The following is a 19,016-nucleotide window of genomic DNA, read 5'->3' as shown; positions in this document are numbered from 1 at the left end:
ACTTTAGTGATTTGCAATGAAACGTTTTTGGGAAATAACCCAGGTGCAGATTCCACTCTGCTCCTTGTATGATCTTTGACACGTTATTTCACCTATTTGGTCTTCAGTATCCTCCTCTATAAAACGATGAGGTTGAAATTAATTTCTTCTGAAGTACTTTTTAACTTTCTGCTCATTCTATCATCCTGTCATCCTTATCAAGCTCTAAATTTTTGACAATTTTAGATAAGCTTCAAAGGTTTTATATTAAAAAAATTCAGTTAAATAGTTAAGTTTTTAAAACATGGTGGCATGGAACATCAAGTTTTTAATTTCAATAGTATTAAAAACTGCTGAAAGCAACCAGAGGGATAAATTTAAAGGAAATATTTCTGAAAATTAGGATATTCATGAGGAGAAAAGGTTAAAATACTTAACTAATCATGAGATATTTAACATGTGTTACAAAGAAAATATAAAATTAAACTAATATTACATTATTATGGGATAAAAGCTTTAGCAAAATTTATTTTTTTAATGTAGTAGTTTAGAGACTGTAGAAATAATGGACTATTGTTTAGTTCAGTCGATACAAACTTTTTTCCTACCAAATTTTAAAATACATTGATTAAGAGTATTTTCCAAGTTTCTATACTAATTTTCTATTCTTTAAAATATTTATTTGATTTTTCAAGGAACTTGACTTAAGGAATATGTTGTTATAACATTTGTTCCTTCTTTTTTCCAGTAGTTTATATTGAAATGAACTTACAGAACTTGATACTTTTATATCCTTATTATTTGATATTTTAGACTAATGTGATTTTGAATATTTATCATACAGAAATTTCTTACAATGAAATGTAATAAAAATAAACCAACCAAAGAAACAAAAAGACATCTTTGGAAGTAAGGGGGAAGCTGGAAAAAATCAGTCTTTAAGAGAAAATATAGTTGGGTTTTTCCTTCCAAAAAATTACCCTCAAAGATTGAGTTATTTAATGAATTTCCTATTCATTTCTACTTAGCTCCGACATATTATTCCTTTCATCCATAAAACCTTTTTTTAAAAAAGAGGAATTAGCAAGAATTGAATAAATTTGATTTATCTTTGCTATGAGGACTTTTTTATGAGGAAAATGTCAAAATATCTCAGTTTTATGAGATGAATAGAGATATTTTAGAATAAGTGGGCTTTTTTTATCAGCATCTCATAACTTAAGACTTTCGCATATTGACGAGTTTGACTGTGACTAAGTAGTGTTTTGCTGACCCAGAGATTAGCATCGCACCCCATAGTTATCTTACTGTGAAATTATTCTGACTATATTGTGAAATATAATTAAGGGTACATTTCTTTTGAATTCCTCATTTAGAAAAGTGCTAAATGCCACTGAATATTTTTATTATTTTGATTCAGCGTTATTTTCTATGTCATTATCCTAAACTTCTGCTATATTTGTATAATTGTGTGTGTGTGTGTATGTACATATATAATAGCTTACCCTTTGGATAATGGCCAGGTTGGTTTCTTCCGTGCTCTGTATTTAGCAGATTAAACAGACTGCAAACATCGACTTTATCTCTGAAGGCTACAGTATGCTAAGGCAGCCTATTTTTCTTTACCATCACTGTATCTGGAGCCTCCCAGTTATGATTCTTTTCAGTGTGATTCATCATTATTTATTGGCACATCATTTTCTTCCTTAGATATTTGTAACTCAAAATATGTTTATTCAGTTTCAACTTTTTGAGTTCAGAATTGGGGAAGAACTTTTAAAAAACTGTGATATTTAAAAGAATTTATGATTTGGATATCATCTTGTTATTATAGAAAGGGGTCATTGAGGTGAAAATTTTCTCTACCATTTATCTAATATTTTGTTAATACATAATATATCCAAGTGGTTTACTTTAAAATATCAATCTTTCACATATTTTACTTTACAGTTTCTATCTTCAGAAGCATTTTACATATATTGTTTGATAAAAATGTTGCGATGTTAATATATTTGTTTTTAAGTAAACTGTAAATATAAGTGTTTTACCTTTTATCATTTACATTTTTTAGACTATGAAAATAATGTTTCCTGTCTATGAATCTTGGAGTGTTTTCTTCTTAATATATTGTTTTCCTCTCCTTCTTTGAAGGTATGCAGCCCCTTATGTACTCAGTCCAGGAAGCATTACATGCCAGACCATGGTGGATTCGTGTAGGTACTGACATTTGTTACTATAAGTAAGTATTCTAAGAATGAAATTGTTGAACTAATGTTTTCCTTTACTACCTAATGAGATTAAAGAAATAATTCTCTTTCAACTTAAATGATTCTCTTTCAACTTAAATGTATGAAGCAGAATTATTAAATGTTTTCTGAGGTACATCTTAGTACTGGTTCCTTTTAACTGACCATAGGTTGTTACTTTTTTTTTTTATTGAGAATCTGCAGAGATAAAAGCTGAAGTGAGAAATTCAAGAAATATTTTGTAATGCTTTGGTACTATGATGATATTATATTTAATTCTCTCTGTGGCATTCATAAATTTATATGTATATTTATTTCATATTTCTGTTTTGGAAAGATTTTGATTTCTTAAAATATTCTGACATTTTAATTATTTTGTCATTCAACAGTTGTATGATTGAATTTTATAAGGGTTCAAATATTAAGCAGCTTTTAATTTACTCTGATCCTAATTCTGAGATATTTACAGTTATGTCCACTTAAGAGATCTTATGGCATTCCTTCTTCTGAATCATTTTTACTTTGAATCCTGGCCTTCTATACTGTTCCATAACATTAAATTGGGTTTATCTTTGATTTTTCTCTTTTATCCAATTTTTTTAAGCCACGCAGAGAATAGCCTTGGAGTCAGGAAGACCTGAGTTGACAATTACTGACTATATGACCTTGGGAAAGTCACTTAGCCTCTTTTAGCCTCTTTGAGCCTCTGTTTCCTCATCTCTAAAATGGGGGTTTGGATGTTTTCTGAATTTGAGCTCTGAATTCATAATTTGTGATTGTATGAAGTAACCATTTAGCAAATGTTATCATTTCTACCCCTTCCAGAGTTCTTTGTCTCTCTCCCTCTTTCATTCTCTCTCTCTTATTTTCCTTCTCTTGTTCTCTCCTTTTTTAAAAAATTTTTTTCCCCTTACATGTACAGACAGTTTTTAACATTTGTTTTTTTTTTTAAATTTTGAGTTCCAAATTCTTTCCCTCCCTTCTTTCATTGAGAAAGCAAGCAGTTTGTTATATTGTTATCATTGTAGTCATGCAAAATATATTTCCATATTAGACATCTTGTGAAATAAAATATAGACTAGTTGGCATTCAGACTCCCCCACTTCCTTCTCTGGAAGTGGATAGTATGTTTCATTGTAAGTTCTTGGTAATTGTCTTGGATCATAGTATTGCTGAGAACAGCTAAGTCATTCACATTTGATCATAGTACAATATGGGTGATACCATGTAAATTGTTCTCCTCATTCTGCTTACTTCACTTTGCATCACTTTATGTAACTCCAGGTTTTTCTGAAATCTTCTTGCTTGTCTTTTCTTATAGTGCAGTACTATTTCCTCACGATCATATAACACAAATTGTTTAGCCATTCTCCAATTGATGGGCATCCCCTTAATTTCTAATTCTTTGCCACCTTGAAAAGAGCTGCTAGAAAACTTTTGTACATATAGGTCCTTTTCCTTTTTTTAAATTTCTTTGGGATACAGACCACTATAGTAGTGGTATCCTGGGTCAAAGGGTATGCTTGGTTTTATAGACTTTGGGACATAATTCCAAATGATCGGGTCAGTTCACAACTCCACCAAGAGTGCTTTGGTGTTCAGATTTTCCCATATCCCCTTCAATATTTATCATTTTCCCTTTTGGTCATATTAGCCAATTTGATAAGTTTGTGAGGTGGTACTCCAGAGTTATTTTAATTTGTGTTTCTCTAATAGTGAATTAGAGCATTTTTTTTTATGTGACTGTAGATAGTTTTGATTTCTTCTTTTGAAAACTGCCTGTTCATATCTTTCGATGATTATCAATTGGGAAATTACTTGTATTCTTATCAGTTTGACTCATTTCTCCATATATAAGAAATGAGGCCTTTATCAGAGAAACTTATTATAAACATTTTTTCACAGTTGTGATTACTGTGTATTTCCTTCCATCCTGTTTTCCTTCTCTATCTCTCCTTTCACCCTGTTCCTCCTCAAAAGTGTTTTGCTTCTAACCCCACCTCTCCTAGTCTATCCTTCCTTCTATCAGTCTCTCCCCTCTTCTCTTATTTCTTTCCCCTTTTATTTCCCAGTATGGTAAAATAGATTTCTATATGCATCTGACTGTGTGCGTTATTCTCTTTTTGAGTCAATTTTGATGTGAGTAAAGTTTGAGTGTTGCCTGCTGTGCCTCGCCCCCATCTTCCCTCTTCTCTCAGTGCATCTATCTTTTTATCCCTTAATTTTATTTTTTTGGATATCTTCCCATCATAGTCAACTCACTATCCATATACCCTCTGTCTATGTATAGTCCTTCTCATAGGGGCAGCTAGGTGGTGCAGTGGATAGAGCACCAGAGCAGGAGTCAGGAGGACCCAAGTTCAAATTTCACCTCAGACACTTGACACTCACTAGCTGTGTGACCTTGGGCAAGTCACTTAACCCCAATAGCCTCGTCCTGGGTCATCTCCAGTCATCCTGATGAGTATGTGGTCACTGGATTCAGATAGTTCTGGAGGAGAAGTGAGGCTGGTCACCTGCACAGCCCTCCTTCACTCAAAACAAAGTTAAGTGCAAGTCATGTCATCATTTCTCTGATGACGTGGTCTTCTTTGGCAACAAAGGACGAACACACACATGCACACACACACGTATACAGTTCTTCTAGTTGACCTAATAGTAACAATAATAATAAATAATAATAAAGTACATTTTATAATGTAATGATAAAATGTAATAATAAAGTTCTTAGTAGTTACAAAGTATCATCTTTTCTTTCTTCTTTCCTTTTTATCCTTCCCTTGAATCTTGTATTTGAAAGTCAGACTTTCTGTTCAGCTTTTGAAGGTCCCCTATTTTATTAAATGTCCATTTTTCTCTCTGAAGAATTATACTTAGATTTGCTTGGTAAATGATTTTTGTTTGTAATCTTAGTTCCTTTGCTAAGGATATCATAATCTACACCCTCTGATCCTTCAGTGTAGAAGCTGCTAAATCTTGTTTGATCCTGACTGTGACCATGTGATATTTGAAGTGTTTCTTTCTGGCTGCTTGTAATATTTTCTCCTTGACCTGGGAGCTCTGGAATTTGGATATAGTATTCCTCGGAGTTTTCATTTTTGGGGTCTTTGTTTTTTGGAATCAATACCTTGGTCCACAGGTTAAATTGGTAAAGTATTACTAGGAGTAGGAGGAAGGTGAAAAAAAAAAAAAAAGAAATTCTCCCATAGCAGAGCTAGAGTATTTGTATATTCTAAGCAAGATTTGAAAATTGTGTCCCATTTTCATTTGGAAAGTACATCTCCTGCTGGTTAATATCTGCCAGCTGACTTAAGAACTCTCACTGTAACATATGGGACATGACTTATCATCTTTGTGTGCCGGAGGATGAAGTTTTCTGCTGTTAAAAATGCACATTCATAAAAAGACATTAAAAAATGTCCTTTCTTATACCTTTCTTATTTGTTATTTGGCACTTACCACCTTGATTACTCCTATCTAACTCTGCCAGATAATAACCCACCTTTGAAAGTGAATTACTTCTAGGTTTATAGCTGTCCTGGGAATGACAAGGTTCCAAAATTCTGGATTTCAGTTAGCTGAAGTTTAACTCTATTTTTCTTACATTGCTTAACTTTCTCCACATCTTGACTCTTTAACAAACAGTATGGTATGGTAAATAAAGTACTTGACTTGTCCTCAAGAAGAGCGGGGTTTATATTTTGGCTTTGATTTGTTGTGTGCACATAGACAAGTCACTGAACCTCTTTGACCCTCAGATTTCTCATTGGTAAAATAAGTGGCTTACACTAGATTGATTCTTTGGTCTTTTCCATCTCTAAACTATGATGCAGTGATCCTGTCAATGTAAACTTCAGGGGGACAGGGACTGTATTATAATTTGTTTCTTAGTATAAACATGATTTAAATATAATCTATACATCTTTTTTGAATAAATGAAAGTTATGTGTTTTGAAACCAGTGTGAAATTATTATAGCAATATTTAGAAGAAATGTGATAAATGCTTAGAAGAAATAGTGACATGAATTTTAAAGATAATATTAAAATATTTCAGGGATCCATGTTTTCATGGATGCAGTATCACCTTAAATCCCAAACCCTCTATGTAAAGAAGATACTAAAGAATAATCTTTTCAGTTGCTATGGCTGCAAAAATTCTTCGGCTAGTTTGGCAGAAAATTTCTCTGGACTTAGCTAGGCTTATCAGTGGTTGAGAGGCGTATATAGTCCATTGTTGGACCTGTATTTGGGGCCTTTCCACCTTAGTAAGACCTGCCAGACAGAGTTTTCTCTTCACCTCATTGAGTCATTGGAGTCAGTCTTTAATAAAGGAGTAATGATAATAATATAACTCATATTTAGCACTTAACATTATTTTTCCCTCACAGTTATCCTCTCATATAGTACATATCTTATTTTTCCCACTTTCAACATGAGAAATATGACTCTCAAAGGTTGTAACCTGCCTTTGGTCCTTTATTAAGTATTAAGAACCAGGACTCAAACATGACCTCATTCCAAGGTCAGGGCTGTGCTCACTACCTTATGTTGCTATATTTTAGAATGTCCTGGAAACTATGGCCTCTGATCTTCCAGTCTGTGTAGAAGTATGTAAAAGTGATTTTTAAAAGAAAAGTTAGTTTTGAGATTTTGACAAGTGAAATGTTTCAGTAGCATTTGGAGCCTAAGGAAAAATTTATATCCAGTGTTGAAAGAATAAACACACTTATTAAGGAAACATTATTTACTGCTAACCCATGTGAAGGTGAATAAATCTAGAAAGTGCTGACATGAAAATTCTGGCTGAGATGAGCTAGCAGTATTTGATGTATATAGACTATTGTCCTTTGTACTGAATTTTACCTTATAAAGTACTCAAGTCAAAGTAAGAAATTCTTTTTTCAACTCAGCTGGCTCCAATGTAGCAATCTCAGATGTTTTAAAATAGTGTTTCAATATATAGTCAATTTCAGATAAATGAATAAACTTTTTTGTGCTTTTCTCTTGCAGAAATCATTTCTCTAGAAGTTCAGTTGCTGCTGGTGGGCAAAAGGGAAAATCCTATTATACGATTACATTCACAGTCACTTTCCCACATAAGGATGATGTTTGCTATTTTGCTTATCATTATCCATACACCTACTCAACTTTACAGGTGAATTAATCTATGAATTGCATTATATTTTATGACTAATTACACAAATGACTTATAACTCAATTTTGGTTTTCATAGAAATATAATATTTTCTTTTAATTAATCATCTTAATGAAAAAGGAACAAACCATATCCTACAGGGTTAGGAGAATATTTGGCAAATGCTCGAACTCTTTGGTAGGGGAAATAAAGGAATTAAGATTGTTGGGAAATAATTATTTTGTTTCTTTCATAGAAAAAAATAATAAGTATAATCAGTATTTTTAGCCAGGCAAAGTACTCCATAATTTGATACATCCTTCCTTTGTCTTATTTTCTACTATTCCTTTTCATATACCCTATGTAGGAATTTGTATTGCTCCATTTTATCTTAAACTCATTTTGTGCTTTTCTGTTTCTGTGGATTTGATTATACTTTTCCATCTGTCTGGCATGCACACATTTCCTCTTGTTGCCACCCCAAAATCTGACTTTCCTATTCTTTGCCATTTTTATGAAGCTTTTTCCCCCCATTTTATGAAGCTTTTCTTAATCTTTCTCATACAAATTAAAATGTACCTCTTTCAAACTACTTTTTTTCATCATCACATCATCACATCATCACATTCTTCATTGTATTATAGTTATCCAAGTTTGTTTATTTCTTCTGTATGTTAATGGATCTGTAATCTTATTGATATGGATACTTCCTCCACTGATGCAGATTGCAATCCCCATGCCTGTGCATCTTTCTGTAGGTCTGTTATAGGGGGTCTGCCCAATTTTCTCTAGATTTCTTTACATTATATGGATACCTGTGGAGCACATAAGCGCCCATTTGTTATTCCTCATTTTTATTATATGAGTGGCCTACCTTTTTTTTCCAGTTATACATTTCTCTGATAACAATTTTATGCTACTTCTACACCCTTCCTTTTGTATGATAAATTGAAGACTACTTATATCTACCATAAGCTTTATTATTTTTTAGATTATCCTCAATTTTGGTTCTTCTGACACTATTATTTGATGACCACACTTATACAATATCACTGAAAGAATTTTAGTATGAAATGATGGACTTTGGTTTCAAGGAGAAACTTAAGTTATTAAAAGAAGTGCAGAGTTTTTCAAAGGCAGCTAGTCGACTGTTCTCTGCTTCAATCTAACCTAGCTCGTTCTCTATTTGCAATGTCTGTCCAAGATATATATAATCGTGGATAAAGTTGTCCATCTAAGTGCTTATCCTACTATGGAAAACAGACATTCTTTATATTTTTCTTTTGTTTTGTGTGAGTGTTTAGATTGAACTCTTGAGTGAATACATTTTCTAATTAGAAGGCTCTACAATGTTCCAGGGCTTGATGAAATCAGCACCATGTCATTTGCTTCTGGAGAGAGAAATACCTTTCCAGTTGAACTCTGTGCTGGACATATTCCGTGAAAGTGGCAGCACTTTTAAATAATATATGTAACCCAGTTTTATACCTCACTTGCTGTTAATAGTGAGAAAGTCATCTAACAGTTCCATCTGTTGTTATTTCTTTCAAGGAATCTTGAATGATTTTGACATATGCAAGGGGAAAATTTGTGAAAGAATTTTTAAAGCAGCATTTTGCTCTTCTTGAAGTAAATACTTTTTATAGTCAACAAGCAATAGGCACAGCAGAATCTTGTGTTCTCTGTATCTTTCAGTCAATTGTATAAGTACAAATAGATGATCTATAAAATATAATTTGTGAAAGCTGTTGTGTCCTTTTCTCATACCTTCTGCAAGGATGACCTTAATTCTTATGTACCTTATTTTCAGAATTTTTGCAGAGATGGGAAAGTAGACATTATAGGACAGTAGTTTTTTTTTAATTTTTAAATTTATTTAGTATTTTATTTTTCCACAGTTACATGTAAAAAAATTAACATTTGTTTTTAAAATTTTGAGTTCCAAATTCCCTCCCATCCTCACTCCTCATGCCTCTACACTGAGAAGGCAGGCAATTCAATATAGATTATACATGTGTAGTAATGCAAAACGTATCCATATTAGTCATGTTGTGAAAGAAAACTCAGACGAAAAAACCTCAAGAAAAATAAAGAAGGTTAAAAAAGATGTGCTTCAATCTGTATTCAGACACCATCAGTTCTTTCTCTGGGGATGGGTAGCATTTTTCATCATAAGTCCCTCAGAGTTGTCTTGTTTCATTATATTGCTGAGAAGAGCTAAGTCATTCACAGCTGATCATCTTACAATATTGCTATTACTTTGTACACAGTACATTTCACTTTGCATCACTGCAGATCTTTGCAGGTTTTTCTGAGTTCATCCTGCTCATCATTTCTTATAGTACAATAGTATTCCATCATTATCACATGCTGCAACTTGTTCAGCTATTCCCTAGTTGATGGGTATCCCCTTCAATTTCTAGTTCTTTGCCACTAGAAAAGGTCTACTGTAAGTATTTTTGTATATGTTGATCCTTTTCCTTTTTGGTTTTTTATCTCTTTTGGGATACAGACTTAGTAGTGGTTTTATTAATTCAGAGGGTATACATGGTTTTATAGTCTTTAGGCATAGTTCCAAATTGCTGTACAGGATGGTTAAATCAGTTCACAGCTCCACCAACAATGCGTTAATGTCTCATTTTTCCCATGTTGCCTCTAACATTTGTCATTAAGCTTTTTTAGCCTATTAGCCAATCTAGTAGGTATGAGATAGTACCTCAGAATTGTTTAATTTGCATTTTTCCAAGCAGTAATGAGTATTTTTTCATATGGGTATAGATCGCTTCAGTTATTTCATTTGAAACTGATCATATCTTATGATCATTTATCAATTGAGATTGGTTTTTATTTTTATAAATTTGACTCAGTTCTCTGTATGTTTGACAAATGAGGCCTTTATTAGAGAAACTTGCTTCAAAATTTTTTCATAATTGCTATTGCTAACTGTATTTTCCCCCATCCTTTCCCTCCCCCCTTATTCTGTTCTCTTTCTCCTTTCACACTGTGTGTCCTTAAGTGTTTTGCTTCTGGTTACCCTCTCCTCCAATTTACTGTCCCTTCTATCACATCTACCCCCCCTTATCTCCTTCCCCTCCTACTTTCCTATAGGGTAAGATAGATTTCTATACCCAATTGTGTGTGTATGTTTTTCCATCTTTGAGCCAATTCTTATGAAAGTAAGCTTCATTCACTCTCCCTCACTTCCCCCCCTTCTCCTCCACTGTAAAAGCTTGTTCTTTCATCTTTCATGTGAGATAATTGCCCCATTCTACCTCTCCCTTTCTCTTTTTCCCATTATATTCCTCTCACACCCCTTAATTTTATTTTTTAGGTATCATCCCTTCACATTCAGCCCACACCTGTGCCCTATGTCTATATAAACTCCTTCTAACTACTCTAATAATGAGAAAGATCTAATGAGTTACAAATATCATCTTCCCACGAAAGACTGTAAACAATTTAATATTTTTAAGACCTTTATGATTTCTCTTTCCTGTTTGCCTTTTTATATTTATTTTGAGTCTTGTATTTGAAAGTCAAATTTTCTATTCAGATCTGGTCTTATCATCAAGAATTCTTGAAAATCAGAGGAACGGAGGCAAGATGGTAGAGTAGAAGCAGGGACCTGCCTGTGCTTTTCCCCCAATCCCCTCAAAACACCTGTAAAAATGACTCTAAATAAATTCTAGATCAGCAGAAGCCACAAAATTACAGTATAAAACAGATTTCCAGACAAAGACAAACTGGAAGCCCTATAGGAAAGTTCTGTTGCACCAAACTTGCAGCTGAGCACAGCCATTCTGGCACAGATGGGACTGGAGTAGGCCTCAGGGCACTGAGTCGCTGGCAGCTATAGCAGTTTTCAGACTTTTCAATCCACAAACACCAAAGACAGCTTCAAAGGTCAATGGGAAAGCCCTCTCACCTGGATGAAAGAGGAATGTGGTTTGGCCCCAGCCCCAGGGTGGCAGCAGCCACTGCTACAGCGGTGGCTGCTTTTAGAGCTCTCAGCTTACAGATGATGGGGGAATTGAGAGGCTGATCTGGGTAGCAGTCATGGTTGGCAGTCCTGGGGTATGGAGGAGCACTAGTGTGGCAGAGTTGGTGGCAGCTGTGGAGATGGAATCCTGCTTACAGATACAGGGCAGAAAAGAGTGCTTGTAATTGCTTACAGATCAGAGTGCAGGTCAGGAGAGGAGTAAACATCTCTCCTTTGATTGTACCACTTTGGAGGAACTGAGAATTTGCAAGTCCCTAGACATATCTCTGAAAACAGCTGCACAAAGCTCCGGAAATTTGGGGTAGTACACTCTCCACTTAACAATGAGCTCAAAAGTCAATTAATTTGCTGGAAAAATGACCAAAAGGGGAAAAAAATAGTTCTGTAGAAGGTTACTTTCATGATGAAAAGATATTTTCTTATGATGAAGATCAAAGCATACAACTAGAGGAAGACAGCAAGGTCCAACCTCCTACATCCAAAGCCTCCAAGAAAAATATGAAATGATTGCAGGCCATGGAATAACTCAAAGGATTTTGAAAATCAAGTAAGAGAAGTAGAGGAAAAATTAGGAAGATAAATGAGAGAGAAGCAAGAAAATCATGAAAAATCAGTCAGCTACTTGCTAAAGGAGACACAAAAAAATGCTGGAGAAGAATAACACCTTTAAAAATAGACTAACCCAAATGACAAAAGAGGTCCAAAAAGCCGATGAGGAGGAGAATGCCTTAAAAAGCAGAACTAGCCACATGGAAAAGGAGGTCCAAAAGCTCACTGAAGAAAATAATTCTTTCAAAATTAAAATGGAGCAAATGGAAACTAATGACTTGATGAGATACCAAATTATAAAACAAAACCAAAAGAATAAAAAAATAGAAGGCAATGTGAAATATCTTACTGGAAAAACAACTGCCCTAGAAAATAGATTCAGGAGAGACAATTTAAAATTTGAAAGTTATTGGTCTATCAGAAAACCATGGTATCGTCTTTCAAGAAATTATCAAGGAAAACTGCCCTTATATTCTAGAACCAGAGAGTAAAGTAGAAATGGAAAGAATCCACTGATCATGTTCTGAAAGAGATCCCCAAAGGAAAACTAGGAATATTGTACCCAAATTCCAGAATTCCCAGGTCAAGGAGAAAATACTACAAGTAGCCAGAAAGAAGCCATCAAGTTTTCTGGAAACATAATCAGGATAACACAAGATTTTGAAGCTTCTACATGAAAGGATTGGAGGGCTTGGAATATGATAATCCAGAGGTCAAAGGAGATAGGATTAAAAAAAAGAATCACCTACCCTGCAAAACTGAGTATAATACTTCAGGGGAAAAATGGAATTTTAATGAAATAGAGTACTTCCAAGTATTCTTGTTGAAAAGACTAGAGCGGAATAGAAAATTTGACTTTCAAATACAAGAATCAGGAGAAGCATGAAAAGGTCAACAGGGGAAAGAGAAGCCATAAGGAACTCTATTAAAGTTGAACTCTTTACATTCCTACATGGAAATGAGACCTTTTTCAGAATTAGGGTAGTTAGAGGTGTAATACACATATGTATGTGTGTATGTGTATATTACATGTGTATGTGTATGTCTCTGTGTGTGTGTGTGTGTGTGTGTGTGTGTATGTATAGAGAGAAGGCACAGGGTGAGCTGAATATGAACAGAGGATACCTAAAAAATAAAATAATATTTAAAATAAAATTAAGTGTTGAGAGGAATATACTGAGAGATAGAGAAAGGGAGAGGGAGAAGGTAGTAAATCATCTCACATAAAAGAAGCAAGTAAGAGCTTTTACAATAGAGGGAAAGAGCGGGGAGGAGAGAGGGAACAAGTGTGCCTTACTCTCCTTGGGTTTGGCTTAAGGAGGGAATGACATACATTCACAATCTAGCTAACCCTGTAGAAAGGTAGGGGAGAACTGGATAGTGGGGGGAGGACAAGAGAAGGGAGAACAGATTGGGATAAGGGCTAATTAGAAGCAAACACTGTTGTGGGGGCATAGGTCAAGGAGAGAATGGAATAAATGGAGAGCAGGACAAGGCAGAGGGAAAGGTGGTGAGTCTCTCACAACATGACTTCTATGGAAGTGTTTTACATGGCTGCACATATATGGCCTATAGCAAATTGCTTGCTTTCTCAATGAGGGTGGGGAGGGAGGGACAAAGGGAGAACATGTGGAGCTCAAACCTTTAAAAAGGAATATTAAAAATTGTTTTTGCATGCACCTGGGAAATAAGTTGTGCAGGCAAAGGGGTATAGAAATCTATTTTGCCCTACAGGAAAATAGAGGGGAGGAGAATAGAAGTGGGGGTGATAGAAGGGAAAGCAGGTTGGTGAATGGGGTGATTGGGGTGCACACTGTCCTGGGATGGGAGGAGAAATGGGGAGAAAATTTGGAATTCAAAATCTTGTTGAAGTGAATATTGAAAGCTGAAAATAAATTATATTTAAAAAAAAGAATACTTGAAAGTCCTCTATTCTCTTTGACTATTCATTGTTTCCCCTGAAGAATTATACTCAGTTTTGCTAGGTAGGTCATTCTTGGTTATAATCCTAGTTCTTTTGCCCTTTGGAATATCACATTCTGAGCTCTATGATCCTTTAATATAGAAGCTGCTAAATCTTGTGTTATCCTGCCTGCGGTTTTACAACACTTCATTTGTTTCTTTCTGGATGGCTGCAGTATTCTCTCCTTGACTTAGGAACTCTGTGATTTGACTGTAATAGTTCTGGGAGTTTCCATTTTGTAATTTGTTTCAGGAGGTGATTGGTGAATTTGTCCTATTTCTATTAAACCCTCTGGTTCTAGAATATTAGGGAAGTTTTCCTTAGTAATTTTTTCTTTTTTTAGAAAAGATTATTTTAGACTCAAACACTAGAACAGATACAGAATGGGGAAAAGAAAAAAATCATAAACTTAAGTACAAACTAAGCAAAGGGGGAAAAAAGCAAATCATGTGCATAGCAGAACTGATACTAGAGGATTAAAAATATGGAATGATAACTGTGTGATAAGTACTGCACGCTGTGTTGTTGTCCGTCTTTTCTTTGCTTCTTTGTAAGTTTTCTTTTGTTCTCCGCTGTGCACTTTTTACTTTGTTCTTTTTTCGCCCTTCCTGTCCCTGCCCTCCTCACTCCTCCCCACCCCTCAGCCTCCCATTGAAGGCTGCAGTTCACACACACACACACACTTTCCCTAACAAATTCCGATCTTTGTTTTTATGTTTCTTGTTTTCTGTCCCTCTTGATTCCTCTACTTTGCTTCTACCCGCTTCTTTGCCTACCTTTTACTTAGCCTATCCCCCTTCAAGGATCCCTCCCCTATCCTCCCATTCCCATAAATCTAAACACCCTTCTATAGCCCCCTTTAACCTATTGCCTTACCCTCCCCTTTAGAAATTACCCTTTGTCCTCTCCTCCCTATCCCCTTCCTGTTTTATTTCTTCTGAATTTAGAAGACTTTTATACTTTTCTAGATATATATGTATTGTTCTCTCATAAACCTATTCCCAATGAAAGTAGGTTACCAGAACTACCAGCCCTCCTCCCCCATCTGTAGCAATTCTTCCTCTTGTGCCTCATTTGTATAAAATAATTACTCTTTTCAGCTACTCCTAAATGGTTTTAGTTTTTAAAGTCATATCATATTCAAGTTTACCCAATCTTTCTTGTGAACTACTCAATTATATATATGTGTATACATAAAACAGTCTGTCCTTATTGAATCCCTTGTAATCAGTCTTTGGTGTGTACCTTATGTTTCTCTTGGCTCTTATATGTCAGATCTTCTATTAAGTTCAGGTTTTTTTAAACAAAACCTTGAAATTCTGACAGTTGATCTTATGTCCATTTCTTTTCATTCAGGACTTTTTTTAACTTTGCTGGGTATAATATTTTCAACTGGAGCCCCAGTTCTTTTGCTCTTTGGTATATAGTGTTCCAGGACTTGTGGTCCTTTAACGTCTCTGCTGCTAGGTCTTGTGTGGTTCTAGTTGTGGCACCATCATATTTAAATTTTTTTTCTTTTTGCTTTTGGTATTTTATCCTTGAGCTGGAGGTTTCAGAATTTGACTATAATATTCTTATGAGTCTTCCACACAGGATCTCTTTCAGGTGGTGATTGATGAATTTTTTTCTATTTTTGCTTTCCTCCCTTGTTCTAATGATTCAGGACAGTTTTCTTTAATTATTTCTTGTGTTATTGTATCAAAATTCTTTTTTTGATCATAGCTTTCAGATAGTCGAAACCTCCAGCCTCCTGTAAGTGCCTACAACCAGGGGAATTCTGCCCCTCTGTTTCTGCCCTTTCCAGGTGTGTGCTGGTTCCTTTTCACCTCTACTACTCTCCACAGCATAGCTTGATCTGGCATTACTTGTCAGCAGAGGTTCCCCTCGATCTTTCTCTCTTAGACATCCAACTCCCCTCATTATTCTGGAGGTAAAAGTTCCTGTGGCTAGGGTGAGGCAGCCTCCCAAACCAATTAACCCTAGGGTTTGCAGCTTGTTTAAGTTGCTTTGTTAACAGGGACCCTAACTTGGAGGTATTTACTCTTCACAGGGACCAGACTTGGTCTTCTCAAATTTTTCCAGGAAAACCCCTGTTGTGCCTCTATTCTTATTTATTTTTACCTGCACTTTGTTTACCTTAAGGTGCTATTTTATCTCTTTTGTGAGGGCAAATCTTGAGAACTTGGAATTTTCTGAAGTACTCTGCCATCTTCCCATAATCCTCTCTCTTTGATGATTTCTTGAAGGATGATGTCTAGGCTCTTTTTTTGATTATGGCTTTTAGGTAATCAAATGCTTTTAAAATTATCTCTTCTAGATCTGTTTTCCAGGTCAATTTTTTTTCCAGAGAGATATTTTACATTTTCTTTTCTTTTCTTCATTCTTTTGGTTTTGTCGTATTGTTTCTTGATTTCTTACAAAGTCATTAGCTTCCATTTTCTCCATTCTAATTTTTAATGAGTTCTTTTCTTCAGTGAGCTTTTGAACCTCCTTTTCCATTTGGCCAATTTTGCTTTTAAGCCATTCTCCTCATTGCTTTTTGGATCTACTTTGCCGTTTAGCTTAGTCTATTTTTAAAGGTGTTATTTTCTTCAGCATTTTTGGGGGTCTCCTTTAGCAAGCTGTTGACTCTTTTCTCGTGATTTTTTTGCACTGCTCTCATTTCTCTTCCCAATTTTTCCTCTTCTTCTCTTACTTGATTTTCAGAATTCTTTTTTAGCTCTTCTGTGGCCTGAGACCAATTCACATTTTTCTTAGAGACTTTGAACGTAGAACCTTTGACTTTGTTGTCTTCTTCTGCTTGTATGTTTTGATCTTTGTCACCAAAGTAAAATTCTATAGTCAGAGTTTTGTTGTTGTTGTTATTGTTTACACATTTTCCCAGTCCATCATTTGACTTCTAACTCTGTTAAAATAGGGCTTTATTTCCAGGGTAGATGGTGCACCATCCCAAGCTTTACAGGTTTTGTGCAGTTATTTTCAGAGATACTTTGAGGGACCTGTAAGTTTTCAGTTCTTCCAAGTTGACTTGATCAAAGGAGAAGTGTTTACTACTTTCTTGGGCTGTTCTCTGGTCTGAATAACCACGAGCACTCTTTTTGCCCTGAAATTGTTGGGTGGGGTCCCCCTCCACTGTGACCACAAGGAGCACTATGCTAGTGCGCCTCCTTGCCCTGGGACTGCCACCCAGAACTGTGACCCGTATCCAAGTATCAGCAAATCAGCAGAGTCCTGTGAGGCTTGTCTCAGTGCTGGCAGCAAGACTCCTGTAATTTCCTTCTGGCTGAGAGTTCCAGAAGTATCTGCTGATGATGATTCACTCCCAAGGCCTGTTTCTAATTGCTGTGGCTGGGGTTGTGCTGGCATGGCCTGTACTGGACTGCACTTCACTCTCACCCAGGTGCAACAGCCCCTTCCTGATGACCTTCTAAGTTGTCTTTGGTGTCTGTGGGCTGAGAGGTCTAGCAACTGTCAGCTCTGCCTCTAATTATGTTGCCCTGAGTCCTGCTCTAGATTTGCTGGGACCTGATCTGCACTGGCACGACCTGTTCTAGATTGTGCTCCTTTCCCTTCCTGGTGCGACAAGTCATTCCTGCTGACCTTCCATGTTGTCTTGAGCTGGAAATTTGTTTCACTTTGTCTTTTTGTGGTTTCTGCTGCTCTAGAATTTGTTTAGAGTCATTTTTAAAGGAATTTGGAGGGGTTTGGGAGAGAGTTCAAGTGAGTCCCTGCCTTTCCTTTGCTATTTGGCTGTATCCTCTCCATTTTTTTTAAGGTCAGTAGTTATTGATGATCTCTTGATCCCCTTTTTTGTGGGGGGAGAGTAATAAAGTCCAACATTTTTTCCCCTATGCCTTTGGCAGCCTTTCCACTTTTAGCCAGATGGGGTACCCTCAAAATGAAGGTACTTCCTGCTTTGACCTCTTTTGTGTACTTTTTGTCTAGTTTATCTATTTTTCCCAATTTTATTTTTACCAGTGACACTTCTGCTTCCTAACACTATAACTCTAGAACAAGTGTGTCAGATTGCAAATGTCTTTGAAGGTAAAGTTAGTTGTTAAAATGTTTACAGATTTTTTCCTTTTTTGTTTTTTGGTTTGTTTCTTGTCCTTACATTTTCATCCTTAAATGCCCTTAGAATCACTTTGTGTAGTTGGTTCTCTTGCCAAGATTAAACTTGTTTTTTTCTTTGTCTGCCTTCTTGTTTTATGAGCTGATATTGTTCATAATTTTCCGCCATGCTTATTCATATAATTTTACAAACAAGATTATGTTTTACTCCATTGTTGGCTTTGTATGCTTTATCTTTCTTTCTGGTAAGGAGATCAAATGATTGTCAAACAGACAGTTTCTAGACTCTTTTGTCGATTTATATCATTTAAACTTCCCTAGGGAATGGTTGTAAGTAGTGTTGATGTCTAGTCTTCCATCCTCATACCATTTTTCAACATCAGTTGGATAGGTCAGGTTGTAGATGTTAAATGGGCATCATATATTTTTCATCTTTTTTTTTATTAGTTTTGAATTTATTTTGACTTTTGCTGTAATAAGTAAGTGGCCTGAAAATAAGTAGAGCCAACTTAGGAATAATTCCCCCATAAGTAATGATTCCTGTCTATTAAAATATAATTAATTTTACTTTTTATTATATTGCTCAGTACTCACTATCTCCATCTCTTTTCTTAGACAAAGTATTCATGATATATAGATGAGGCTTTTGTGTGGTCTATAAGCCTCTGACTTCTTTACTTTTTTACCTGAGTTTTCCAACTTTTTTCTCCCTCCTCCATGCTTACCTTTGCATTGAAGTCACTATGAAGATCAAAATATGTCTTGATTTAATTTGTTTTAAAAAAATAAAATTCTTTTTAAAATTTCTCTACATCCTCATCCCCTGCAGCAGATTTTGACATGTAAACTAATTATTTTCACAGTTTTATTTTTACAAATACTTATCATGAGCATGGATAGCAGGATTACCATATATCACTATAAAATGATGTTCCTTGTTAACCTTGGATGCACGATAAAATGAACTTTGCCAACTCTTTCATTCTCCTTTCTAAGGAGAAACTGTGAGCCATTTTTCCATTGAGCTACAACTTCCTTTTGTTTTATGGTTTCATTTTTAGTAAGGAGGTCAA

The 19,016-nt window shown here is 35.3% G+C and overlaps 1 protein-coding gene across 8 annotated transcripts in view; it reads left to right on the top strand.

Moving 5' to 3' along the window:
- The window catches only part of AGTPBP1 (ATP/GTP binding carboxypeptidase 1), a 241,452-nt gene that overhangs the window by 127,418 nt on the left and 95,018 nt on the right, over positions 1 to 19,016 (top strand). For all 8 annotated transcript variants that reach the window (XM_072606021.1, XM_072605974.1, XM_072605967.1 and 5 more), the window contains 2 exons: positions 2,131 to 2,218; positions 7,237 to 7,381. In XM_072606021.1, the coding sequence (XP_072462122.1) occupies positions 2,131 to 2,218; positions 7,237 to 7,381 (233 nt within the window). The remainder of the gene's footprint in view (positions 1 to 2,130; positions 2,219 to 7,236; positions 7,382 to 19,016) is intronic.

Source organism: Notamacropus eugenii, chromosome 1 (genome assembly GCF_028372415.1).
Source record: "Notamacropus eugenii isolate mMacEug1 chromosome 1, mMacEug1.pri_v2, whole genome shotgun sequence".
Taxonomy (NCBI): Eukaryota; Metazoa; Chordata; class Mammalia; order Diprotodontia; family Macropodidae; genus Notamacropus; species Notamacropus eugenii.
This window is presented reverse-complemented; position numbering and strand designations above follow the sequence as displayed.